At 44.0% G+C, this 26503-nt stretch overlaps 1 protein-coding gene across 1 annotated transcript in view; it reads right to left on the bottom strand.

Moving 5' to 3' along the window:
• Positions 1 to 569: 569 nt before the first annotated feature.
• pde4dip (phosphodiesterase 4D interacting protein) overlaps positions 570 to 26503 on the bottom strand; it is a 31518-nt gene continuing 5584 nt past the window's right edge. Inside the window, exons 10-35 of the mRNA XM_030772728.1 lie at positions 26290 to 26484; positions 25810 to 26100; positions 25455 to 25574; positions 25022 to 25073; positions 22160 to 22266; positions 21698 to 21876; positions 21149 to 21440; positions 20531 to 20732; positions 19983 to 20099; positions 18874 to 19327; positions 17912 to 18147; positions 17240 to 17294; positions 11250 to 11500; positions 10858 to 11001; positions 8756 to 9031; positions 8326 to 8460; positions 7887 to 8006; positions 7201 to 7390; positions 6935 to 7059; positions 6385 to 6534; positions 6064 to 6156; positions 5397 to 5587; positions 4962 to 5093; positions 4473 to 4611; positions 3752 to 3798; positions 570 to 2823 (exon numbers count right to left, since the gene is read on the bottom strand). Of these exons, the coding sequence (XP_030628588.1) occupies positions 2767 to 2823; positions 3752 to 3798; positions 4473 to 4611; positions 4962 to 5093; positions 5397 to 5587; positions 6064 to 6156; positions 6385 to 6534; positions 6935 to 7059; positions 7201 to 7390; positions 7887 to 8006; positions 8326 to 8460; positions 8756 to 9031; positions 10858 to 11001; positions 11250 to 11500; positions 17240 to 17294; positions 17912 to 18147; positions 18874 to 19327; positions 19983 to 20099; positions 20531 to 20732; positions 21149 to 21440; positions 21698 to 21876; positions 22160 to 22266; positions 25022 to 25073; positions 25455 to 25574; positions 25810 to 26100; positions 26290 to 26484 (4350 nt within the window). The 3' untranslated portion in view covers positions 570 to 2766. The remainder of the gene's footprint in view (positions 2824 to 3751; positions 3799 to 4472; positions 4612 to 4961; positions 5094 to 5396; positions 5588 to 6063; positions 6157 to 6384; positions 6535 to 6934; positions 7060 to 7200; positions 7391 to 7886; positions 8007 to 8325; positions 8461 to 8755; positions 9032 to 10857; positions 11002 to 11249; positions 11501 to 17239; positions 17295 to 17911; positions 18148 to 18873; positions 19328 to 19982; positions 20100 to 20530; positions 20733 to 21148; positions 21441 to 21697; positions 21877 to 22159; positions 22267 to 25021; positions 25074 to 25454; positions 25575 to 25809; positions 26101 to 26289; positions 26485 to 26503) is intronic.

Raw genomic sequence — 26503 nt, 5'->3', positions numbered from 1 at the left:
TTTAAAATAACCCAGTATGAGACATGACACAATCATAATTACACCCTATACAGACAGTGTGAGAAGAATTTAAAGCCTTTTGTCGCCATCTGTTGAAGCACCAGAGAACTTCACTTTCTCCACGTGAAGGAACAGAGTCAGACAAGGTACATTTCAGATCAGAAGATGGCTGTGTTTTCAGCTTCACAGTCCATGGCTGGTTATAGCATTTCTGGCCATTATTCATAGCAGAGTAGTATTGATTTGACATAGTACTGTAATTATACTGGTCTGATAACTGTACTATGAAAACCAGTGCCATTCAAAGAAGCCTAGTTGACAGGAATTAATAACAGCAACAAGAACAACAACAGCAGTAATAATAATAATAATAATAATAATAATGATATTATGTATAATAACAAGAAGCAGAAGAATATGATGATGATGATGATGATGATGATGAAGAGGAAGAAGAAGACGTGGAAGAGGAGGAGGAGGAGGAAGAAGAAGAAGAAGAAAAAGAAGGATCTTATAGCAGTAATGTTTGTTGAAAGAAGAAAAAAACAGAACGCTGGTTATCGCTTTATTCCCTTTTATTGAAAGATTCTCTTTTCCTTTCCCACAAAATTCCATGTCCCTAATGCACACATGCAAGAACACACAGTAAAGCCCCAGACAGACCTCAGTAAAAATGATACCAAAGCCCTGCAAAACCCAGATCAGTCTCTTTATCAAACGCCATCCAGTATGTACATACTATACATGATTCCTATATAGCCAATTACAAATCAAGGCCAGTCATAAGCAGGTCATACAAGATTACAAAACAACCTGTTATTATACCACACTGAAAAAGGGCTACCAAGTAACAAAATACATGGATTTACATACACCTTATTTGTCAGATACTTTGGTCTTTTTTTCGATGTGGTTCCATTTCATAAAGTACTAAAAAATACTGAAGTTGTTTAAAACGCTTTTGCTTTCTGGAGAAATTTGATTGTCAGAAGAGTTTATAAAGCAGGTGTTGCACATTGGTACTTCAGCATTCTTTGTGGGCCAGTTTGACATCGCATTTAATTACAACACAGTGTATACACTACAGTAATTTCTAAAACCAGTCTGCTGGTGGTATATACTGATCATCTCACCTAGCTACACTAATAAATAAGAATAAATTGCGAATCAGAGCGTGTTTCTCTGCTGAATTTTCGAAGCTAAAATGAACACAACTCGGAGGTAACAGATAACATGGCACTTGGATTAAAGTTCATACATACAAATGCAACTCTGAAGCTTATTGCACTGTTGTCTAAATATTGCATATTTCATATTTCATGTCAAAGCAGATACAGCCTGCACAGCAAGCATGCAAGTACTACAGGCTATGCACAGTACAATTACACAGCATAAGGAACAGACAATACAGTCAACTATCCTTGCATGGAACAGTGTAGTGACCTATGACATAGCCTACTGTAGAGCTGATTGTCATTCATTTAAAATACTCTTGGAACTCATAAAAAAAAACATCTGTTAAAGGTTTATGGGACATTTTCCACAATGTTTTTGTTTCTTTCTTTATGTTAAGTCTGATTTAGTAGAACTTTGTTCCTACTGTATATGAGTTTACTGAACATTTAGTTCTAATACAGTCATTTGTAACGCTACTACATTATCACTTAACTGGGCACAGTAACAAATGGTGACTAAAAAAAGAGAGAAAAGTAAAAATATAATATTTTTCAAATACGCCCAGAAGTATGCCTCAAAGGTCAAAATAAAAAGACAAGAAATAATACGTTTTTGAACTCAAACAGTTGAATTCACGCCTACGGCAAACACACATGACAATACGCGGAAATGAAACGAGGCCAAAACATTGGCAGTTTTGCCGACCCCCATGCAGAAGACTAACAGCAGGGTTCCCCCGTTTTGTTATTTATTGTTGTTGGGGTTTTTTTTGCCCCACTAATACATTTTTAAATAGTAAATCCTAAACTAGTATTGCACCATCGGTCTTTAGCTTGTCCCTGGGTTGACAAAAGGTTACACTTTGAAGGTCGTGCTGGTGGATCAGTAGTCGTATTCTCACTGCACATGCTCAGTGCTGCTGGTTTTTTATTCTGTGTGTGTACCTAAACACCACCGGGCCTCGACCAGGAAGAGGTAACCATAGTTACAAATCCTGACGACAAACCTGTATCAGAAACCTTTCAAAAGTTTCTTCAGCAAAAACAGCAAAATTATATTCTCAGACATAGCAAACGTAGATACAAGGTTTTCTAAAACACTCCCTCTGGCTTAAGCAGTGTACTTTCATTGACTTGAACATCTACTCTATATGGTCATCCAATCAGCTTGGCTACAGACTAATAAAAAATAGCCTGACTTTTTGAGACCACAAGCATTTGTACCTGTAATATTCTACAAAGCACAAATGATTACTCTGGGTCCATGAGACATCACTGGCAACATCAAACTGATCACAAATCAGTTTGAGCCGCCAGAACCACAGTGACAGCTACCTATGCTACATGCTACAGGTCATCTTCAACTCTACTAACTATAGGCCTGGTATCCTCAGCATGGGCTAATATCTCAATGCAGAGCCCTCGTCATAAGGTGCTTTTTAAGGAGCAAGTTGGTGTTTTTCTCTATTTCCCTATCTCTACAGGAGACATTGTTCCATGCTGGCAGGGATACAGGGATGGGGAATCCTGAGATGGGCCTGTGCTGGCCTGGAGATCATGGCAGCTCACATCAAATTCGAAGTCCAGGGGGTCAGGAGACCCCAACCAGGAGAGGCGCTACGCAGGGGGGAGCATCCTGGGCCTTCAGCTGAGGATGAACAAAAAGGGAGAACGGTCAAACCAAATGACTAAAGATATGTGTTAACTCTGGATCCAGTGTATGTGGATGTGATAGTTCTCAAAAGGATTTCATTAATGTAACAGAAAAGCAATTCTGCAGCATCACAAAATGAAGTCAACTAAAGGTCATGCTGTATCATCGGGGGCCAGCAGGAGGCACTGTAGTCAATCTAGTTTTTTTTTTTTTTTTCAGTGTGACCAAGATGTATGTGTTTCAAGTCTCTCATCCTCTTCTCCTCTCTCTCTCTCTCTCTCGCTCTCTCACACACACACACACACACACACACACACACACACACACACACTCACACACAGTCACATAAATACACACAGCTAAAAGTGCACAGACCCAAAGGCACGGCAGTTCAGGCAACCGTACCTTTAGCTGACCAAGGGAGAGTGGAGGAGAAGGAGGTGAGGGATGGGGAGAAAGAGGAGCTGCTTAAGGATGATATCTTGAGCTCATTCTTCTGGAAGAACTCAGTGAATGGAAGGAGAGAGGAAGGGGGAAAAAAGACAAGACCAGTGAAGAAGAGGAAGAAGAGGAGGGAAAGGGCACAGATCTCTCTGTGGCTCTCAAAGAAAAGCTGGGACAGTCCATTTCTGAAGAAACTTAATGAGCTTAATTATGTTTCATCAAACGAACTTCATTTCAGTGTTGAAAGTGATTTCAAATATGGGATTTTTAAAGAAGCAATGCAAATGGTGCCTTTGGAAACAAATTCCTCTATAAAATAATGATTTACTCTGAATTCTAAACTTATTCTGAATCATTCAGAATGAACGATAACACCAGCAATAAAGAAATAAAAAACTTAAGTTGGAGAAACAGAACAGGAAAGGGTAAATACAAGAGAAAGAGTGTGTATGAGGCAGGTAGGACAGAACAGACTTACCTCTAGATTGGTGCGAGCCTTTTTCAAGACATCACGTGTTCTGGAGACTGCAAAACAGTAAACAAACAAACAAAGCTCAAGTAACTAGGTTAACTGTCATCCAGAATAAACAAGCCTCGTTTACAACCAATGTTTTGAGAAAGGAAATCTTTCCTGGGGGTTAAAGCTGGTGAGTCATACAAACACACACACACACGCATCATACACACACACACACACCAGAGCAAATGCGTCACATCCAGCACGTCCCCTCTCACTTGTACTCTCTCTCCCTTACACACACACACACACACACACACACACACACACACACATGCACACACGCACACACACACACACACACACACACACACGAAAACACTGAGAAAATTAAAGGACATTGATTCAACACACATTCATTTATTCAACACAACGTTCATCCGTCCTCAAACACCACACTGACTAGAACAATAACACTTTTGTTTCTGATGAACACAATACACAAAGCAGAACAACAGCAAAATAATAACACAGTTGCCAACAGAAATACAGGGCACACTGCCAAATACCAGATGACATTTACAAAAGACACGGTGAAAAGAGGGGAGGAGAGGAGAAGAAAGGAAAGGAGAGGAGAGGAGAGGAGAAGAAAGGAAAGGAAAGGAAAGGAAAGGAAAGGAGAGGAAAGGAAAGAAAGAAGAGTAGAGGAGAGGAGAGGAGAGGAGAGGAGGTGTGGCCTCACGTTGGCTGACGATGAAATGCTCCATGCTGTCTTTGGTACGGTTGGAGCTCCTTAGACTCTCCATAGCCTCCCTGAGTGCCTGCTCCTGCTCTGTGACCCTCTGCCTGAGAGAGATGACCTCCTCCTTCAGAGACTGCTCCTACAACACACACAGATAAATAAATGGACATTGATTGAACACACTCTTCCTGCTCAGAGGCCAATATATATATATTACGTCTCACAGTAGGGATTACATCATTTTAACCACAGTGCAAACAAATACCAGGTCTGACATCACAGAAACAAACACAAACAACAGCTGTCCTGCTCTACAAATGTTTTAAAATATCTTTTCAACTAGTTTAAACAATCTGCTGAAAAATTGCGGAACAATGGCTTTTTAGAAATAAACAGCAAAATACTGGGGATGGGGTGTAGACTTTAGAATTACATAAGCATTATGTGTGGGATTTTCTCCTGTTACTTTGGTGTGTGTTGTGTTCAGACCTTTTTCATTGGCTGGGCAGAGGCCTCGGTGCTAGGCAGTGCTGCCCTCCAGAACATTCGCAGGAGAGATCCTAACTCTTCCAGTATCTGCCGTAGTGTTTTAGTGCTGGTTAGCAGGTTCCTCACACAGCCCTGGACACAGAAACAGAGAGACAGAGCAAGATAGAGAGAGAGAGAGAGAGAGAGAGAGAGAGAGAGAGAGAGAGAGAGAGAGAGAGAGAGAGAGAGAGAGAGAGAGGAGTTATAAATAAGGTCTAATTTAAAAAATCACATATAATGTCAAGAACCTGGCTTTGAACCAGCTCTGATCTCCTCTATCTGATTTCTCACATGAAAGTTGGAGAAACAGCTAGACTTATGTAAAATGAATACTCTTTATTTTATGGAAGGACATGTCTGTGCCCACTGACCCCTGACCCTGTTCCCTGCACTGACCTCCTGCAGGCTGTGCTCAGAGCTGGTTTGGAGGGCAGCTTCCATCTTGCGGATGAGGACTTTGGCCTCCAGCAGCTGTTGCTGTAGGGAGCTGTAGTCGTCTACGTGGCCGACCACGTGCCGTCCGTTACGACAGGCGAATGAATTGTCGGGCGCCTCTCCCCCCAGACCCCGACATGACTGAGCAGGGTCTGTTCAAGAGAGATATCACAGGTTCCATTAGCCAAGACCGTATTGATTATTATTGATCTTCTATTACTGCTACTGAAACTGCTGAATATTCTGCTTTAAACATCCACTAGATAATATCTCTAAATGAAATGGTGTCAAGATATATCATCACTATATCTAACAAAACTTAGCCTGGTGTTTGAGCAAGGAATCTTTACCTATACACCATATTCTATGAACTAGACTAAAGTACTGTTTTTGCTTTGATTGTATCTGTATGCAAGGTTTTACGTAATGGACCACAATGTCCCACCCAATGGATCCATATCAGGAGACATGCAGAAGCGAACACACACATTCCCACTATGCTACAGACTAAAAGAATCAGACTGTTTTTGGGCTAGGGTCAGGTTCAGGGTCATCGTGTGTGTGTGGGTGTGTATGCAAGCGTGTGTGTGTTTTGGACTAAAGGCATTTCTCTATTAGAGAGCCTAACCATTTGTGTTTGAGTCTGGTTCCTCCTGCTCTGTGGGAGGAGATGAAGGGCTGAGAGGGCCGATGTCTCTCACAGGGGGAGAAGGAGATGGATCTGTGGTAGACAGACAGATTAAAGTCATTCAAACATATATATATATATATATATATATATATATACAGTCGTGTGTTAAACCTTTAATTGGCTGCTCCAGCCCAGTCACTCAGTAGCATTATAATGTATTGTGTTAAAAAAGATACTCAAGTCTTAACTGAACTGTTCGTTATATCAGAAAGGGTTTCTGTCAGAGTACACATTGGGATATTGGGAATGTTGACATACCATGGAAGAGCTGTCTCTTGGTTGGTGGGCGTGACCCGCCCGGGTCTAATCTGTCACTCAGCTGCCGCTCCAGCTGGGCATGCAGGCTGCGCATGTCCGTCTGCAGCTCCTGCAGGTCAAAGGAGAATTTCCCCTCGTCAATCTGAGGACCTGAGGAGAAAAGAGGAGAGCACATGGGTAAGAGTTTTTGACAGGGGGGGAGGAGTCTGGGGTTCAAACTGACTGATGTGAATGTTTCAAATATCATTCCAGAATGGTCTTCTGCATTTCTTCATCATCACTCGAGCCCTGGTTCTCTCATGTTTTTCCACAGCCTCTGATCTTTGCGTCACTGGGTTATGCATTTTAAAAGTTAATTAATGGCAATTTGTGAATGAGCTTAGAGACGGACTATGGCTTGGGTTTAAGTGGGGTTTTTTTTGTTGTGTTTTGTTTTTTGGGAGGAGTAGCGATGTGGAACACAAAACTGATACTTGCTACCTCTCGTGGAGGGGGACTCCTCCTGAACATTCATTACAAATTACCACACTGACGTGTAGGTGTCTCTCACCTGTGTGTGTGCTCCTGGATGCCTCGTACACTCTCTGTAGTGTCTGTAGTTCACACTGCAGAGTGTGGACAAGCCGCTGACTCTCACTCAGCTGCTGCTGTAGCATATTTACCTCATGCTGGAGTCTGCACACACACACACACACACACACACACACACACAAAAACTGCCATTACAATATGAATAAATCCATCTCACATCAGTCACTCAGCTTGAGAAAGTAACCAAAACGTGCGTTCAGTGTGGGGTTATTATTTCAGCAGTACCTGTTGGCGCTCTCCTGGCTGCTCTGTTTCTCCTGTTTAAGCTGCAGCATTGCCTGAGTCTGCGCTCTCATTTCAGCCTGCAGCCTCCTACATTTCTCCGCCCACTGCTCCACCTCCAGCTCCGCCTGCTTCAATCGACCGCGTCCAGACAGTACCGCCTCCCGCAGATGCTCCGCCTCTTTACTGCTGTCTGCAGGACAGAAAGGTCATATCCACTCATGACTCATTCCAGGGATTTCTATCCTTTCAAAGCTACACTGATTTTTGATATTTTTGTGTTTTGAACATATGTTATACACAGCAAACGAAATGATATTTGAGCAGAGATGGCAAAAGTAAAAGTAGAAATACTTTTGCTAAAAAAATTACTCTAGGTAGAGTTAAAATATTCCTCCTGAAAAACACTTAAGAGTAAAATAGTCACTCACTTACTCACTCACTCACTATGACTCATTATCTAAGCTGCTTATCCTAATCAGGGTCACAGGGGTTGCTGGAGCCTATCCCAGTACTCTTAGGGCAAAAGGCAGGGAAACACCCTGGACAGGTCGCCAGTCCATCGCAGTCACTCACTCACACTTTACAAAAACGGTTTCCAGTTTAACTCTACTTAAAGTACTTTTTTTTTTAGCAAGAGTACTTCTACTTTTACTTTTGCCATCTCTGTATTTGTGTCATAACAGTACCTCTGCTGGCCTGTTTGAGTTGCATTTGTAAGGCGAGATTCTCCTCTTTCACTGCTCGAAGCTCGTTGGATAGCTGACTGACTGAGTCCAGGCCCTGGATGTATATGTTAGTGGGTGCACCTAAAGAGAAAGGATTGGAGAAATGGAGTCAAAATAAGCAAAACAAAAACATGTCGAAGGACATGTTTTAACTAAAATTCCAAATCAACCGTTTCTCTGTGATTGAACGGTTCAGTGTCCAGTTAACGCTGCTTCAAAAAGTCCCTCACAGAAGATTTCAGTGATGTCAATAATCAATTTGTACCCTGCGTCAGGGATTGTTTCACATCATATTACGCTCAAGCCTGTGAAACACATGCTCACAGAGGACACCAGACATGACTGTAGGGTAAGCAGACGCCTGTGGCTGTGTTAAGGTCATGTGATGTGAGTGTCTGACCTCCTCTGTCCTGTCCTGTGGTGGCCAGCTTCTCCTCCAGCTGCTGCCTCAAACGGTCGTTGGTACGGATGGAGTCTTCCAGACGCTGGCGTAGGCTACGGATTTCCCTCAGGTGCTCCTCCATCAAGTCTGAGCCTAAGGAGTAACACAAAACAGCACATTAAATATTACACATGGAAACACAGAACAACAACACCACAAAACACGACACCGACGCCCGATAAGGTGATTAAAAGGTGATAAAAAGAGAGGTAAGCACTTATGCAAAATGCAAAAATACACAGTAGACATAAGACAATAAACACTCTATATCCACAAGGAGGAACAAACATAAAAACATGAACACAAACATGTATAGAAACAGGGAAAGCAACACACACCAAAGCAAAGACTTGAATGGAGTAGTAATCACTTTTTCTGGCTCTAATACCTGTGTGGCCATTGGCAGACTGATATCCTGAGGAGCCGGAGGAAATGTCACCGCAAACACCCGCTCTTATTGGTCGAGCTCCATAACTCATATCCCACAATGCACTACTCTCCAGTAGCCCTGGCCCCGTCTGCAGGACAGGGCTAGCATTGATCCTGCCGAGTGGCGATGAGTGAAAAGCATGATGGGAAAGTGGGTGGAAGCCGGACAGGTCTGACTGGGGGTGGGCGCCCAGAGGAAAACCTGGGAGAGGTTTGACCTGAGAACCACTGTAGCCTGTGTACAGAAACATGGGAATAAACAAACAAACAAAAAAACAAAATAAATAAACAGAACAACAACCGAACCTTTCACATAGTTTTACATGCGTGCCAGTTTCTACCAGTCACGTCCGTGCCCACACACCTCCTCCAGAAGATGACATTAAAATCTCAGGCCTTGAGGAATCTCTGTCCTACATTACGGAAAATAAACCAATCCAATTTAAGTTGAAACAGCTTGATTTGAATGTGGAAACACTTGGCAGGACATTCTTGTCACTACCACATCGGTTTTTCAAATGCACCCACTCCTGGTGACCCACTGGACAACATGCTTTCAAAGTAGCCCCGTGCCAAGGCTCCCTGTGTACCTAATTAAGGGCATGTAGCTCTGCAGGCGGGTCCCATAAAGTGTGTCGCCGTTGGAATAGGGCGAAGCAATTTCTGTTCAGTGCTTGGGTCTCAAGGGCTGGATTTGAAAAACGCTGATGTGTCACACTGAGAATGATTTCCACAGAGGAGTGAGGGTTTGGAAGATAAAACATTGAGAGGAGGGGTTGCAGATGAGAGGTTTCAGGTCTTGGAGGGGTTAGTTTATTCAGAAGGCTTGGGTGCCAGCTGTCCACGCCATCACCCTCCCCACAAGACGGTTTGAAATCACATGAGCCAACCCAACGAATTTGTTGTTATGGTCCCATCAGCCATCAGTCACGAGAAACGGCCAGACAAACATCTCATTGCCGCTAAAACGCACTCAATCATGCACGCATTCTGCTTTTAGATTGGATTACTGCAGTTCAGAGCAAGATGAGAAAAAGCAAGTACCATTTAGTCAACTAGCAATCAGGCTCAAGGTTTTCAAATGTGGCCAATCAGTGTTTAAAGCACAGCCTGGTTTTTTTTTGTTTGTTTCTTTGTTTTGTTAAATCTTTCTAAATTCTAGAATAGAGAAATAAGTTTAAAAAAAATGGTTTTGATTTTAATTATACGAATTTCTCAGGAAAACAGCTGACACATATTTTTTTTCATAAGACAATGACCTGATTGTAATATTTCTAGAATTGGGGTTTGTCTGTGCTTCAAAAATCGGGGCATGCTGGACTTTGTCCACACATACAATCAGTCACACACACACACACACACACACACAGAAACGCACGTTCACTTTCTCCTAGTTGTTTTTGAAGCGTCTGTAGCTCTTGCTGGACTTCAGCCAAGGAGAAACCCCCAGCACCGTGGAAACGGGGTCTTAGGTGAAGGGAGTTGGGATCAATGGATAAGGCTGTCCTTTGACCTGAGGGGTCAGGGAGGCAACAGGGGTTCTGAGGGATGGGCAGGGAGCTGGACAACGATCCAGCATAGAACCCTGACAGGTGGGAGAGAAAGACAGAGAATGAGAGACATGGAGTTTTGATACAGAGAAGAAGACAGTGCAGGAGGGCAGCATTGAGATAAAGAAGACAGGGTGAGACAGTGAGAATGAAGAGGCGGGGGCAGAAAAGAAAGAGGGAAACAAGACAGAGAGAGAGAGAGAGAGAGAGAGAGAGAGAGAAGAAAAGAGGAGAAACAGAGAGGGAAAGAGTTCTTCCTAATGCTGGAAAAGACATTCCCCAGAACCAAATCCACTTTCAAGGCCTGATGATGGAGGATTTGCCACAAACTGAACTTTTGGACTGTTAAACGTCCTCAGGGGATCTGTTATAAGCATAAGCTCAGTCTCTGGCATTAAAAACACCTGTTTGGTGTGTGATAGACTGCCTGATCTTCTCTATCTCTCTGTCTGTCTCTCCTCTCTCAGTCAGCAGTAATCTCTCATCGCTTGCTCTTGCTGTAGCTGCCTACCTGTCTGAGCGTGAATGTCCATTGGCTTGAGTGGTGTGCCGTGCATGCTGGGACAGGTGTTGGAGGACTGGTGGCTGTGAGAAGAGGAAATGGATGGAGGGTTGGTTGGATGGCATGGGGTGGAACCCCTGTGACACTGAGAATCTGGGAAAAGAAGGGATGGAAAATGAAAAAAAAACAAAAGGAAAGATGATTGGAATGCAACTGTAACAAATAAAATTATAGCTAGAGACTAATGATCTTTTCTCATCAATATTTTACCCCCATTTTGTTTTATATAACATGATACATTTCAGTGTGTATTTAAGTATTTAAGTTTCACAAAATCAGTGTTTGGAGTGAATGTAAGGACATGTCTATGTGTTTGTATGTGTTGTATGCATGTGTTGTACCTGTTACACTTCTTCTAGTTGCTTCCTCCTGGCCATACTCGCTAGCCACATCAAACTCTGAACACAAGTCCAGATCCTCATTGGTGGAGCCCGGCTCATCTGACACAAAGGAGGTCCTGTCTGATTGGTCGGTGACCACAGAGAGAGCATGGCTGCTGGCAGGTGTATCCGGGCGAAGCTCTTGCTGCTTGTCAAGTTTGGACCGAAGCGACTCTATGAGTTTGTCTTTCTGCTGGAGCTCCTTACTAAGCCTGGGGATACAGAGAGAGAGGCCAAAAATAAAACGACACACCAGCACAGCCTGAAAACGTGCCTGCTGCCAGTTAGAGTAATTCATTACAGAACAAAACAAACCCAACAGATAAATCTATGCCAGGCCAATATTATATCGTTACAAACATGTGGAAGTTTCTGGAACAGTGAAAAGTAACGCTTACTGTGACTCACAAGACCAATTTAAGGCACAAGGCTGAATACACCCTGCTTTATTCTAGGCTAACAGACTGTGAAGAGCTCACAAGTGCAGTCACACACTGCTCATGAAAAGCACAGGAATAAAATAAATGAATTGAATGTTTGGGATTTCTCTGTGTCCTGAGGCAGTAGATTATGCCAATTTTGCAGTGGCTGCTCACCAGAGCCAGATTAATTTAGAGTGATTGTTCTTTGATTAAAGGCTCTATGTTGTCAGAGCTGATGCCAGACTGACGTCAAGTCACTAATCACACACACAAAACATACACACACACTCGCAACGTGCCCTGCTGCCTCATGCCCCAATACACACGCACACACACACGGACACACACACAAACACACACACATGCATGCACGCATGTGCGCGTGCACACACATACACACACACACACGCCCCTTGAATGCTAGATTCTGAGAAAACTCCTCTCAGTCTCATTATGACAAAGGTAAAGAACAAAAACCTAACCCCAACCCTGACATCAACTCAAACCCAACCAAAAAACACTTTCACACGCAAAGTTTTACTAATAACCACATAAAAAAAGTATTGATGCTTATTTTACTGGTGGGGACTGGTCAAGTTTGACAAAGTGTGCTCTGTATGATAGTGTTCTGTCAGTAAAATGTCCTCCTCAGTTAGCAAAAACAAGTACACACACACAGAGACACACACATCCATCAAATAAATGTCTATCTTTTCTTTTCAATCCCTGTCAGGTTCCCATCACTATTTCTCTCCTTCTGTCTCTCATTCGTATACGTACAACGGTTAAAAGCAGTTAAATGAAAGAAATCTGAACTTATGCCATCATGCTGATCAGTCCATTCCCATTCACTGTAACTCATCTACTCATCTATATGTGACACGTTTATGTTCACAGCTACATGCCTTTTTGTTTTAGTTCTTTATTTTTTGTTTTTTAACCTTCCTTTAAACTCCACCTCCACAACCCCTTACTTTTCCATCTGCCTGTGCAGGGCCCTCCTCTCTCTCTCCGTCTGTTTCCTGAGGAAGGCCAGCTCTCTCTCCTGGGCTCGACAGTCCCACAGAGAGAAGGAGAACAGTGAGTCACGATACAGAGGGCTGCTCCTGGACAGCATGCACCTCCACAGTGGCGCCATGGCTCCCCGGCCGGTCTGCCCTCCTCCGCACCCTCCCAAATCGGCACTATACCACCTCCATCCAGCCTCTTCACCTCCAGGGCCGGACAGTAGAGGGAGAAAGAAGATCAGAGGTCCTGGTCAGTGACACCGTTGGCTGTCACCGTATCTTGTCCGTCAGCCGCGTCTCCACGGTAACTGGGAAGCGATGGTGAGTCGAGTGTCGATGGGTTTGATCCTGGCGTGAGTACGGTGGGCGCGGAAGGGGAAAAATTCCCTGAACCTGACAGTCAGGTGAAAAGCACGGCAAATCCCCAGATTATACTGACTACTATCCAAGAGAGAGCAATCTGTTCATTTTCACCTCCGACAGAGAGCATCCTTCACACACACACACACTTATACACACGTGAAATGAAGCTGTGTGTGAGCCCTCTGGACCAGTACAATCTGTCCTAAACCAACCTGTGCTCCAGCGCTGTTCTTTCAGCGGTAACCAGGTTTAAATACAGTGAGAAAAAATGTGATGACTGACTGTCTTTTGTCTGTATAAGATTCACAAAGCTTCAAACGCCGGAAAAAACAACGCTGCCGTTGAAGATGAATGTCCCTGGTTAACTTCACCTCTCTCCGTCCTTCCTCTTAGAAAGCTTCCAAAAACTTCCGCTCCACCCCAGGGGGAGGGAAAAGACTAATGAGGTCCCCTTTCCTAAAAGGTTATGTACTTCTCTGTGAGGTCTCAAACACAAATAGCCCTATTGACCTGCCTTTTACCCAGCAGTGTGTGTGTGTGTGTGTGTGTGTGTGTGTGTGTGTGTGTGTGTTCGTGAATGTGACAGCTGAGTGAGGTGAAGTCCTTGCCGAGGGGCCGATCTGTTCCGCGTGCACAAATGGGATGCTTGAAGTCTCTTGCTGGGTAGTCAAACACAATGCAGGGTTATCTTCTTACCCATCTATGACACCAGTCAACTCCAAACGAAAGTTATGTCCAGTTCCGTGGAAAAGAAAGGCATTTTTAATGAAAAAATTGTAGTTCTCAATAAATCCTTCTTGACATTATAGTTGATAGTCGTTGAATCCTCAAATCCTTTTTATCTGACACAGGTTTGTGCTCTGTACTCTTTCACGAGAAGCTAAATGAACAAGCAAACGGCGGGAAGATCCTTAGACAGAAAACCAAACCGGGATCCACTTCCTTAGCCTGACTAATCCTGATGTCCCAGCGTTGTCCTCCATGTCCTGATGTCCATTTGCTTTCTTCCTTTACTCTCTCTCTCTCCCTCTCTCTCTTCTACACATTCCCTTTCTCCATATATCCTTTCAACTCATATCTTTCTTCCTGATCCTCCCTCTCTCTCTCTCTCTCTCTCTCTGTCACTCGCTTTAGCTGCTTCTGACCTATTTCATTCCCTCATGAGGTCTTTAATAACTTAACCTGATTAGTGTTCATGTCAACACCCCAGCCTAAGCCGAGCAGTCAAAGCAGCACCAGCAGTCATGTGACAGCGCTGTCCCAGGGCAAACCTTTTTGACAAAGACACTGACTCCTCCCTCTCACACACACACATACACGCACACACACACGCACTCACACACACATACACATGCACATGCACTCCTCCCACAGTAAAAAGCACAGAGTATATCAAAATGAATGCAAATCCTCTCTTGTTTTTGCTCAATTATGAGACTCTAGCTAAATAAGCTGACTGACACCAAAACATACTTACATCTGCTGGGCCATCTGTGCAGTCTCTCTCTCTCTCTCTATCTCTCTCTATCTGTTTTTTGTTTTTTCATGCCCTTGTTGCTTTTTGCTTGCTCTCTCCTTTAACATCTCTAATTACCCACAGTGTTAAGCTTGACCTCACTCTCACCCTGTCACTGAGCGTCGACTCATCAGGAAGGAAGGGGGGAAGAAAAGAAAAAAAAAACCTCTTCCGAAGAGAGATTACACACCGGATATATTTTCCTGAGACAAAACAGATCCTTTAGAGCTCAGATAGCTGTGCAAAACACAGACATCAGGAAGTCAGGAATGAGCAGGGGTCCAATGTCCAATTAGAGCCATTTTCAGGTTGACAAAGCCACTGTAATGTAAATAGCATGTCTGTTACAGGATTGGTTGTCTTCTCTAGCTACTCAGCAATGGAGTTCCCTTCAGATCACCCCACCAGGGACAGTCTCTGAACCACACAGCAGTCACAGAAAGATGTTCATCAGTTTGTATCAATCTGTGTCATTTCAACCTATCACATACCCTGGACCCCATGCACAGTTTCAGTATCAGCAGAGTATCAGAAAAGATGGAAAGAGAGACAGAACTCATCTTCTCTCCTGAGCAAATGCCGTAAAAGCGTCTCTCTCCATACATTGGTCTCTCTCCACGTTCCCCAAAGCCGCCGTACCATAATCGTTCCACTGTGCCGAATGACGTGGGCTTCCCAGCTTTTAGTGGGCTGCGTTGAGTTTCTGAGACCTCTAGCCAATCAGCTGGCCCTTCTGAGCGTTAAGTGCAGCACTGCTGTAACACAGAGGTACCCTTTGGCTTCATCTTGTGCTCTGAACGGAGGATTTCAGTCCACGGATGACTGGTACCATCCCATACGCAATCAGGTCAATCCGTCCGACTGTGCCTGCATTTAACCCAATGTCGTGCTTTCTCTCATTCATAATACACGGGGATCGGGTAAGGACAGAACGCTACGCCGGAGTGGAAAAATCCAGCTGTTTACATCTGCCTGTTATTTGTAGTGGTCTCTCTTTTGATGTGTGCAAATCTGTGATGGAATGTTGACTCTACTCTGAATATTTTTTTCATTCTCTCTTTCTCTCTCTCTCTCACACACGCACATTCACATGTACACGAACAGGCTTCTTTCCTCTGAATGGGTACATTTAGAAAAAAAAAAAAAGGTTCAAAAACCCTCAGCCTTCCACAGACACGCTTCTGCCCGTTCACCCGCATAATGTACAGCACAGATGCATGATGGGGGAAGACAATAAGAGCCATCTCCGCCAAGCAAATATTGCCAGGAGGTTGTAAGACTGCTGCTGCTGCTGCTGCAACAGAGGATGCTCCAATGCCTGCGTGTGTGTGTGTGTGTGTGTGTGTGTGTGTGCGTGCGTGTGAGTGTGTGTGTGTGTGTGTGCGTGCGTGTGTGCGTGTGTGCGTGCGTGCGTGCGTGTGTGTGTGTGCGCATGTGTGTGCGTGTGTAAAAGAATCATCTGATGAAATGGCTCAGTTCTTGCCACAGTCCCAGTGTGGCACAGTGAAGCCCTATAACTACAGCTGACATTATGGAGCAAGTTTCCGATGTGCCACGCTGTCATTAGCTTCTAGCACTGCTCTGTGAGGCCTGTAGGCAAATGTCATATGAGTGCACTTCACTGTCTGACGAAAAAGAAGAGAGAGAGTGAGAGGGAGGGACATGATGGCGGGAGAGCAGGAAATTAAGAGTTTGAGGAGAATAAAACTGGAGAGAAGAGGTCAGTATTTTACACTGTTGTGTGATTTGATGTGTTCTCTGGAGTCCCCTGTTAACACACAATCACCTGAAGCATGTAAGTGATCGTATGAATACTTTAGAGAGGTTATATATAATGAAACATGGCGAGCTGGAAATGGAAAAGTACTCATATGTAAAGGCCTTTAGGACCGGGCATGACAGCAGTAGCATGCTAACAGCACACACTCTAATGTTGACCTCACAACAGTGGGTCTGATGTTTTAAAGCTACATGCAAAACTATGTACGTACTAGCAAATCGAAACGCATTTAATACAGTCAGTGGCTGAAATGTTTAATGCACCAACTGCTTGTCTTGTCATGTCATATGTGTGTGTGTGTGTGTGTGTGTGTGTGTGTGTGTGTCTGTGTGTGCGTGTGCTTCTATCTCACTGTCACTGTGTAATTCATTGTTATTGATCAGTGGATGTAATCCCTCGTATTGACTGTATCCATGATGCTCATCGAGCGACAAATACAATCTTCCCAGTGAAAAAAAAAAAACTTTAATTAATTAAAAACAAAATGCCAGGTCAAGCCAGGTCCCCATTAGACATCTCTGCCAAAATCAGTTCTTGCATAACCACAGATAGCTCCAACGAGACTTCCACTGATCATGGGCACTCCTCATGAGTGTCTTATTCCTGCTCCATAAAGAAATAAATAAATAAAATACCAGGATGGCGCTGGAAACAGGAGGGGGAGGCAAGGCGGCTTGGTTGAGAACTTAAAGGATTAGAGTTTAAATCAGTCCCGTTTTTACACCACATTCTAGCAAAATACACCAGATGTCAACATGTCATCCGATGCCAGATGATATACATGCCTTTGGCCCTTGATGCACCCATTAATCTCCAGCATCAGAGATAAGTGTGTGTGTGTGTGTGCGCGCGCGATTACTCACCGGATTGCGAGAAGTTCATGGCCAGTCTTATCATCCAGGACATCAGACTGATCTCCTGTCAGAAAGAAAGAAATACTAAGAACTGGGAAGGCATAAGAAATGTGTTCATCTCCTGATTTGGGTTATCAGGACACACATTATGTGAACGATTGTGTGGATGGTTGAATATTTTGTTTATGTGAATGAGTATGTGCCATGATATACATACTCTTTTATGTGATTCTATGGTTTTACTCTGACATTGTCTCACAGTGTGTCCTCCTGTTATGGTCTTGGGGGGGGGCTGATTTCTCAATGCCTGTTGCAAAAACCACTCTACACATAAAACTGAACTGAATTGAATTGATTTGAATTGAATTGAATTGAATTGAATTGAATTGAATTGAACTGAACTGAACTGAACTGAACTGAACTAGAACAGAATAGAATAGAATAGAATAGAATAGAATAGAATAGAATAGAATATACAATAGAACTCTTCTGAACTGAACTAAACTGACCTGAACTGGACTGAATTAAACTGAACTAAACTGAATTAAAGTGTAGCTCACTGCTTACACACTGTGTGTAAGAACATTTGGGCCTTTGTGTGAGAATGAGTGTACAGACTTCATTGTACGTTAGAGCACACATGTCAACTGTGAGTGTATCCACACGTGCATATGTACTGACGTCCACTGATCTTGGTGCTGATTCTCTGTGCCAGGGCAGTGCTCTGGGCCAGCTGCTCTCTGAAGCTCTGGCCCATGTAGTAGTCGATATCATTGGCACGCAGCAGCTCCTCAAAAGTCTTGGTGGTGTCACCCAGGTGCTGCGTCAGGATGTGACAAACACCACGGCCCTCGCGCATCCGCTGTCTCAGGTTAGACAGCTCTCGCGCTTGAGCCTGGATCAGTGTGTCAAACTTACTGTAAGAGACAGAGATTTAGTCATCATTATCTGTGCATTCATATGAGACAAACCCTAGAGTTGATCATAAGGCTGATTCAATCAGAACTGTTCACTGCAAAATCCTCAAGGCCAAAAATGCTAAGACAAGGCCGAATTGTAAAGGGCAGCTTCACACAAAACTTAGGCCAGTGAGAAGGATGGCCGTCATACACCTGTGTAGACGCACATTGGAGAGGACTGTTTCACAAAACAACTAGGCTGACGGATGGAAAACCAGCCTTAGGGCTACAGGCTACAGTGACCAGATGGTCTGCATTAGCTGTGCTTGATTTGACTCTGTCTTTGTGTTACTGTCAGTGTCTCTCTAACTTCTTCAAAGACGTTAAGGAGACAGACGGCTTTCTCCTCCAAGTGACCCACCCACCACGCTCTCGCACACACACGCACGCGCATGCACACACTCACCCACACACACACACATACACACACACACACACACACACACACACGCACGCGCATGCACACACTCACCCACACCCACACACACACACACACACACACACACTCACCCACACACACACACCCACACAAACACACACACACTCACACACACACACTCACACACACACACACGCACTCCTCCCCTGCTTTTCTCAGTGGTCACTCTGTGCTCTAGTCCTGAGTCATATGGTTATCATTTCCTTCCAGACTATTTGATCTCGGCTGTTGTCATGGTTACCCACCCAGACCAGTTGGTTGTTTTGCTGTCCACTGTTTGCTTTTTGCCCTTCCTCAGCTCATCCTCGAGCGACGCCACCCGTGACATCAGCTCCTGAAGTTCTTTGTCCGCCCGCGACGGGCGAGGCAGGGAGCCAAAGCCGTCTGACGACTGCCAGCCCTCGTCTTCCTCCGCTCCGCTCTGAGCCGGTGATACCTCCTCGCCCCAGTTCACCTTCCGGGGCGTGGCGGGGATGCGGTCTCCGTTGTTGACGGACAGCGTGCGGACACGGGATTGGAGTCCACGGATGACCGTTTGCGAGCGGGAGAGCTGAGCACGCAAGTCCTCCACCAGCTGCTTCAGGAGCGCGACGTCGGTCTCCTTCACCTTCCCACAATCCTCCACTCCAGATCCACTCCACCACTCAGAGCCGCCGTCGTAGCGGGACAGAGAGGTGCACATCTCAAGATCGTCGAATTCTGCAGGAGATCGGTCGAGGGACCAAACGACAAAAATCGATTAGGACAAACACTTCAAAGTGATGTTCAGAATACTGTTCAAATGGCGTGACACTGCTTAAGGAGGGGGCAGAGAGAGAGAGAGAGAGGGGCATCATTCAGTCTCATTTCCCTGATGGTAATAATACATTTAATTTCATTTTCTCAGAGCTTTTCTAAACACCTAAGGTGATCTTTCAAAAGGATAAAAGGAGAACAGGAATAAACCAGACATTTAAAAGGCAGAATCCAATAACATAGTAAAAAACAATAAGTAGTCACAAGAACAACATAAAAACACTACTACTCAAGAGGGAATTCTGTGGATGGCCGGTTAGAAAGCTTTTAAAATATCAAGAAGTCTACTTTAACTGACTTTAAAAGTTATGACAAACACATAAAAGCATTTATCAATACAATGATGTCATTCACTGTTAATCAGAAGGAAAAAGTTACTGAACTTCTAGGTGGCATTAATGGGTCTTCTTTGCCCCCTAGTGGTAGAAAAAGAAATAGCTGCGTTCGACAGCTCCCAGTTCAATTTTAATCCAAAGATGACCACTCTCTGACTAGCAACATGCATAACGATAGAGTCTATAGAAGGAAAAGCAGAATATCAGAAAAGCGATAATCGTACCTGGGCTGCTGGTGTCTTCTCTTTCTGCCTCGTTCTCACTTCGACCACACGTCTCATAACCCAGATCCTGGAGGTCCACCTGGACCTGCTTGCTGTCCTGCTGCACAGACGTCTCAGCTGAGAGACAGAAATACAGAGAGTGTATTGACTGTGAATTTCTCTTTGAATGCCTATGTCACAGGACATTTCAAATCCCAGTGCATATATGTTTATATGAGGGTTTCTGTAGTTTGTTTCTGGTTTGTAGCCTTGTACCCGCAGCCCTAAACAAGAAGACTCGTGGAAGGAACTAAGAATCCTGATGTTGTGTTGCCTGTTTGTTTGTTGTTGTTGTTGTGTACTGTTGTGCTGTACTCTGTGCTATCTATGTGTGATGCTGACAGTGTGATGTTGATTCTCCCTGTGTACAGTGCTGTGGAGAAGAATTTTCCCCCCAGGGACAATAAAGTCTAACTAACTAACTAACTAACTAACTTCTGTATATGTGCTTGTGTGTGATATGTGTTGTCTGTATGGGTATGTGTGTGCATGCATGCGTGTTCACTCACTCAGTAGCTCTCTGTAGTCTTTGATTTGTTCAGCCTGGGCTTGCACGGTGGCCTCAGACACCATGAGTCTCTCCTGTAGCTCTTTGCTCTCCTGCTGAATCTGCTCTAGGTCTGACGCCAGACGCACTGTCCGCTCCCTCAGTCCTGCCTCAACGGGACTCAGTGGCACCGGCCCAGGCAAAGGTGCGCTCGGCTCATCCTCCTGAGACACACACACACACACACACACACACACACAAAAAGCACATATTGAGTTAACTAGGCAATGTCTCCACTGACTACATCCAAAGAGGAAAACTCCTCACTGTGTCAATACTGTGTACGGCACTAAAGCTATGGACAGGCCAGTTGTCGGATTATTATAATAAAGTAGAAGCTCTGCATTTGCGTTTAGCCTTCTTGCGTTTGCATGACACGCGTTCATGCTTAGAACTAGAACTAGAACTAGAACAGTGGATAATAGTTTAGTTCACATATGCAGTAAACGTGATATAATTAGTTACCAACAGAACATGACCATAATGTTGAGGACTAAAAAAGAGGAGTTTAGCATGCACACTGTGGTAAGATAAATTTGTCTGGATGGAAATGAAAGGGCGGTAGTACATGCATATATACCTGTGTGGACTGGGAGAGCAGCGTTCCCAGATCCAGGGAGAGAGGCCTGGTGCATCTCCTTTTGCCCCGACTGTGTTGTGTTTGAGTGCCAGAGGCACATCGTTTACCCACGGACACACAGAGCTCGTCGTCAGGTCGGCAACGCTCCACATCAACCACAGTCTCCTCTGCGTCCTCTCTCTCCTCCTCCTCCTCCTCCTCGGTGATATCCTGTCCATGTTTTTCACACTGGGTGCTCTTCACCAGGCCCAGCAGCACCTCGTTCTCTGAGCGAAGGCTGAAGAGCGCTTTCCTGCCCACGGGAAACACAAAGAAAACAGCTGTCAGATATGCTCACGTCAGAGACCCGGGTGTTCTGCGAACGTCAGATTTACATTCACGCTCCTCAGCATGCCTGGTGCCGTGACCACGCAACTTTAAATCTTTTTTTCATTTTAAATCTAGAGCGAGCTGGGGTGACTAGGGCAGTTACATACGCTGAGGGGAGGACTCGTGTGATTAAGAGCTGTGTCATTCTGCGCGTGGCCCCTTGTTGCTATAGAGACATACCTCATTTGGGAGAGAGAGGAGAAGCCGGCCTTCTCCAGCTGGGCTTTGAGCTCGCCCAGCTCTCTCTCCACTGCTCTCTTCTGCTCCACCAGCAGCTTCACCTCCACCAGACCCTGGCCCTCCCCAACGCCATCCTGAGACGGCTTCCCTTTCACACGTTCAGTACGCTGGTCAGCACTCTGTTTAAGAGAATGATGAAGTGAAAAAAAAAAAAAAGTTCACTGGGTCCTTTGTACACGTTTTTGTACTATAACAAAAACATGCACAAAGGACTCAATGAACATTTTTCTTTTTTAATTATACTTCTGATACTGTATTTTAAGTAAAGCTTTCTTTTCAGTCCGACAGATGCTAAATCTCATTTTACATTTTGAAAACAGTCGTTGCCTCCCGAGGAAAGCAAAACTGGAGGTCACTACGTGTGTGTACTTCTGTGCATGTGCATGTGTGTTTTTGTTCTACCTGCATGGTGGCCAAGGAGCGAGCAGTCAGTTCAGAGTTCTCCTCTTCCTCAGTACTGTCTCTAAACTCACTGTTGCACTCATCTTCCTCCTCATTGGAAGTGAGATCTGAAAATGAACGCATAGCTTCATGAGTTCAGAAACACACATCCTAACTCATGCAGTCTCTGTACACTGATAGCATCTATCGCTATGGATACAGGTAAACACAACTCATCCTTGCAGCTCTTCTTACTTTGCCTCCAGTACACTAACACCACACAGAAATCCAATTCAAAATCCAATATACTCCACAATGTAACTCAATCCACAGAACGAAACAGAACAGATGAACTGCAAGTAGTCTCCTGGTTCTCCATTACAGATAAACTCCTGACAGGAAGTGAGAGAGTAAACAGACGGGCTTAGATATTTCCGGAGAGGCGTCTTTGCCCAGTTCGTGCTGGTTTCTGTACTCAGACACATCCAGAGATTCAAAACTACCTTATCTTTAGAGAGAGCACATTGCTCTTTCAGTCCTTACAGAAAATCACTGATTACAGTACACTTTCTTGACAGGACACAGTGGCAGCTAACAGGGACATCAATCTAACTCTGGATATACGTGAGCTTTGTGGGGACAGAATCAGTCAAATGTTTTTGGTTTTTATTTTCGCTTCTCCCTTTGCTTTTGGGGGTACAAAAAAAAAAACAGCTATCTATTAATGACCATCAACATTCTTGCAAAAGAGCCTCTGTTCAGTTATAATGGAAAACTACACAATTACAAATACTTTGAACTGTCAGATTCATCGCACTTTATGAACTATTATGAAACTGGCTGCCAGTAATTGCAGTCTGAATGTATATGTTTAGGCGAGAAGCCAAAAATCAAAAGTCTATGACTTTATGTTGAGTCCAGAAAGAGGGAGTCTTAACTGCTGTGTAAGGCCATTGATCGGTACACATTTGCATTACCGGTGAGATATACTGGTTGATTTTAAAAGGCTAAATGCCAGCGTGTTGCACATTGTGAAAAATGTGTGTATTACGTAAGGTTTGATTAAGTAACTATGTTTTTTTTTTATGGTATTGTAACTATTTTAATTTGATTAGTGTTATGCACGGGGGCACACAGATGCACATGGGTACATGTTTGTTCACTCTCTCTCTCACACACACACACACACACACACACAGACAAGGCCCTTTCTACAGTGACATTTAACCACCCGTGTGTATGCTGCTGGCCTTACTGAAAGTGAATAAATATGAGTGGTAATGTCTCATGTACAGGGTCAGAGGGTCAGAGATTAGCTGATCTAATGGGATGTCTGTAGGCTCTTTATTCAGTGCGCTGTGCAGCACTGTAATTGAGCTAGGAAATTTGTTGATCATGCTTGTGACTGGGGGAAGAAAGAGAGATAGAGAGAAAACACTAAAGAGAGAAAAAAAAAAAAACAGAGACTTAAATGTTCACTGTAGTGGCAGTTTTCCAAAGGCAATGTGAAAGTAACCAGACTGACAAAACATTCTTACAGTTATCCAAATACAACCGACTGGCCTTTAGTGATTCGACTTTGGTTGAGAGGTGACCCATAGTTACTGTCACTGTTACTGACCCCTACTTCTTCATTCCAACAAGGTCAGAACAACATCCTCGTATTTTAATAAACTGTTTTTGTTGTTTGTTGCTTGCTTTTAATGATGTTTTATAGAGTAAAATTGATTCTGAAAGGCAGTGAAGTTCAAAATACAAAGGAAGCAGAGTACCCTCTCCAGAAAAACTGATATCTCGTACACAAGTTGTTTGTTCTGCTATGAAACATTATTGACCAGATGAAGAGCATTAATGCTATGTAACTTGTATAACTATAAACTTACAATACGTGCATATGATATGAGTTTACACTATTTCACATGCAAAGGCACACCCATGTTACGCCATGACACATTAAGGCAAAACTGGTACAAAAACATTGCTTTGACTCATTAAACGAAATTACAGATAACGTTAGCACTACCATATAACACAACATAGTTGTTTAACAAAATGCTACATTACACATATAAATAAAATTTAAATACTACTGTTACCCACAATGGTAAGACCTGACATGATTGTCATGAGAGAAATTTTATCCTAATGTTAAAGGTGCCCCAATCTGGTCCCAAAGGGCCTCAGTCCAGCTGCCTGTCATATCAACAAAGCACAGTGCTCTCTGATTGGCTGAAAAGTGCACAAGAAGACAGGCTGAAGAGCAGCAGAATTTTGGCCCTTCAGGAGTGGACTGGAGTAGCCCCGACCCACAGTCTAAACTGTACACAATGACTACTTACACAATACAAATTTTATATTAATCACATGCTTCTCATTTCTTTTTTAGAAGGAAGGCTTTAAATAACTGAAGGTTTCTTCTATTCCTTTTACAAAACCCATACATACCATGAAGTCAATTGAAGTATTGCACAGTAATTTGAGACAGAAATGAAAAAAGTTCCAGGAGAAAAGCATAACTGTTTTTACATTACAAACCCACAAACTCCCAGGTTAGAATAGGCAAGAGCAAAGACAGAGAACACCTGATGTATGGCAGATCTCATCGCCTGGATACAGTATTAGAAACATACTAGCCTTCAGCAGCTGATTACGGAAACTGCAAGACTAAGCCTATGACTGTGAAAGTTTTATAAATTAAGTTTTATTAAGATATTCTGGATTTGTTATTATGTCAGCGGAAGGTTGTGTGAGAATGTTTGTCACAGGCGATGAGATCTAGTGGTTATTATTGTCAAGACAACATCCCTTATACAAAGCAGCATTGCCCTCTGCAGGCCAGGAGGCCAAATTACAGACCCTGAGTGGGCCTCTTCTTATGCCCACCTCCAAAATTACTCTGTCGTGTTTCCATAGAAACTAGCAGCTCCGTGGTGCTCTGATAAAAAAAAAAAGAAAAAAAAAAAGAAAAGAAAGGGAGGGGGGGCAGAAGAAAAAAGAGCTGTGTTATAAAATACAGACTTCCTACGAAAAACACATCATACTTTAGAGAGACTGAAATCTCAGATTACTGAAGTCCCATCAGTGTTTCCCAGTCCTGATTCTGAGGGCCTCCAGCACTGTTCATTTCAGATCTCTCCCTGCTCTAAGACATCTGTCTCAGCTAATCAGTTCATTATCAAACCCATTAACTGATTGATGCAGGTTTGACAGAGCAGGAAGAGACCTAAAAGGTAGAGAACTTTTGGTCTCCAGGAGCAGACTGTGTAAACATTGTCAATAACAGTGTCAGGCAATCGCTTTGGAGGGTGAAGCACACCTGGTCGTTTGTGCTGGTGCGGTCCTGATGCGCCCTGCTTTCTTTCAGGTCCTGTAGCTCCTGAGTCAGCCTCTCTAACAGGGGCAGATCAGATGGCTCCACCAACTGCATCTGAAGGTCCTGTGAACACAAACACATGCACACACACACGCACACGCGCACACACACACACACACACACACACACACACACACAGGTGTATTAAAATACTTCAATATACATTTAAACTCTGCCTAATGCATGCCATACACAAACAACATACAAAAGTCCACAAACGCATAACACATATGTACCTTCCCATACATTGATTTGTATGTACACATTCATCTCCCTAAAAACAGACGCACACACATACCTTGATTACGTCTGCTTTGACATCTATAGTCCTGGTCAAGGCCTCCAGTTGTAAAGCCTGGGACTGGATTTGATCCCTGTGGCTGGCCAAGGTGCACCGCAAAGCGGACAGTTCAGCCTGTGCCTCCCTCTCTTTGTGTAGGGCCAGCTGGAGCTCATCACACATGACCTGCGTATCTGTGGGAGGCAGTGCCGTACCTTGCAGACTCTCTGCGGTAGCCAGCTGTCTGCGCAGCTCCTGCACTCGAGTCGACTGCTCACTCATCACCTCACCCATACGCCTTGCAGAGTCCTGGTCAATGAAGTTTGTTTGATTATGTTTCCTTCATTTAATCTGTACAGCTTTTAACATCAACTGTCACTGCTGATACAAATTAAATAGTAAATACAAAGATAAAATAACACAACAGATTACATCTAATGTGTCTATGCAATACCGACAAGGGTTTTGGCTGCTCTGAGATCAGTTGTAGTGACACACCTTGATGTACTGGTCTCTGGCACTGACTGCATTGAGCAGGTCCTGGACCTCTGCGTGATGCTCCTTTGCCTGCCTGTTGCGGTCTGCCAGCAGCTCCTGAAAGAGACGCTCCTTCAGCTGCACACGAGACCTCAACTCCTCCACCTCGCCGCTGGAGGCCACAGAGACCTTCCTCAGCACAGCTCCCCGTAGCTCCTGCGAGAGAGAGAGAAAG

Source organism: Chanos chanos, chromosome 4 (genome assembly GCF_902362185.1).
Source record: "Chanos chanos chromosome 4, fChaCha1.1, whole genome shotgun sequence".
NCBI classification, from domain to species: Eukaryota; Metazoa; Chordata; class Actinopteri; order Gonorynchiformes; family Chanidae; genus Chanos; species Chanos chanos.
This window is presented reverse-complemented; position numbering and strand designations above follow the sequence as displayed.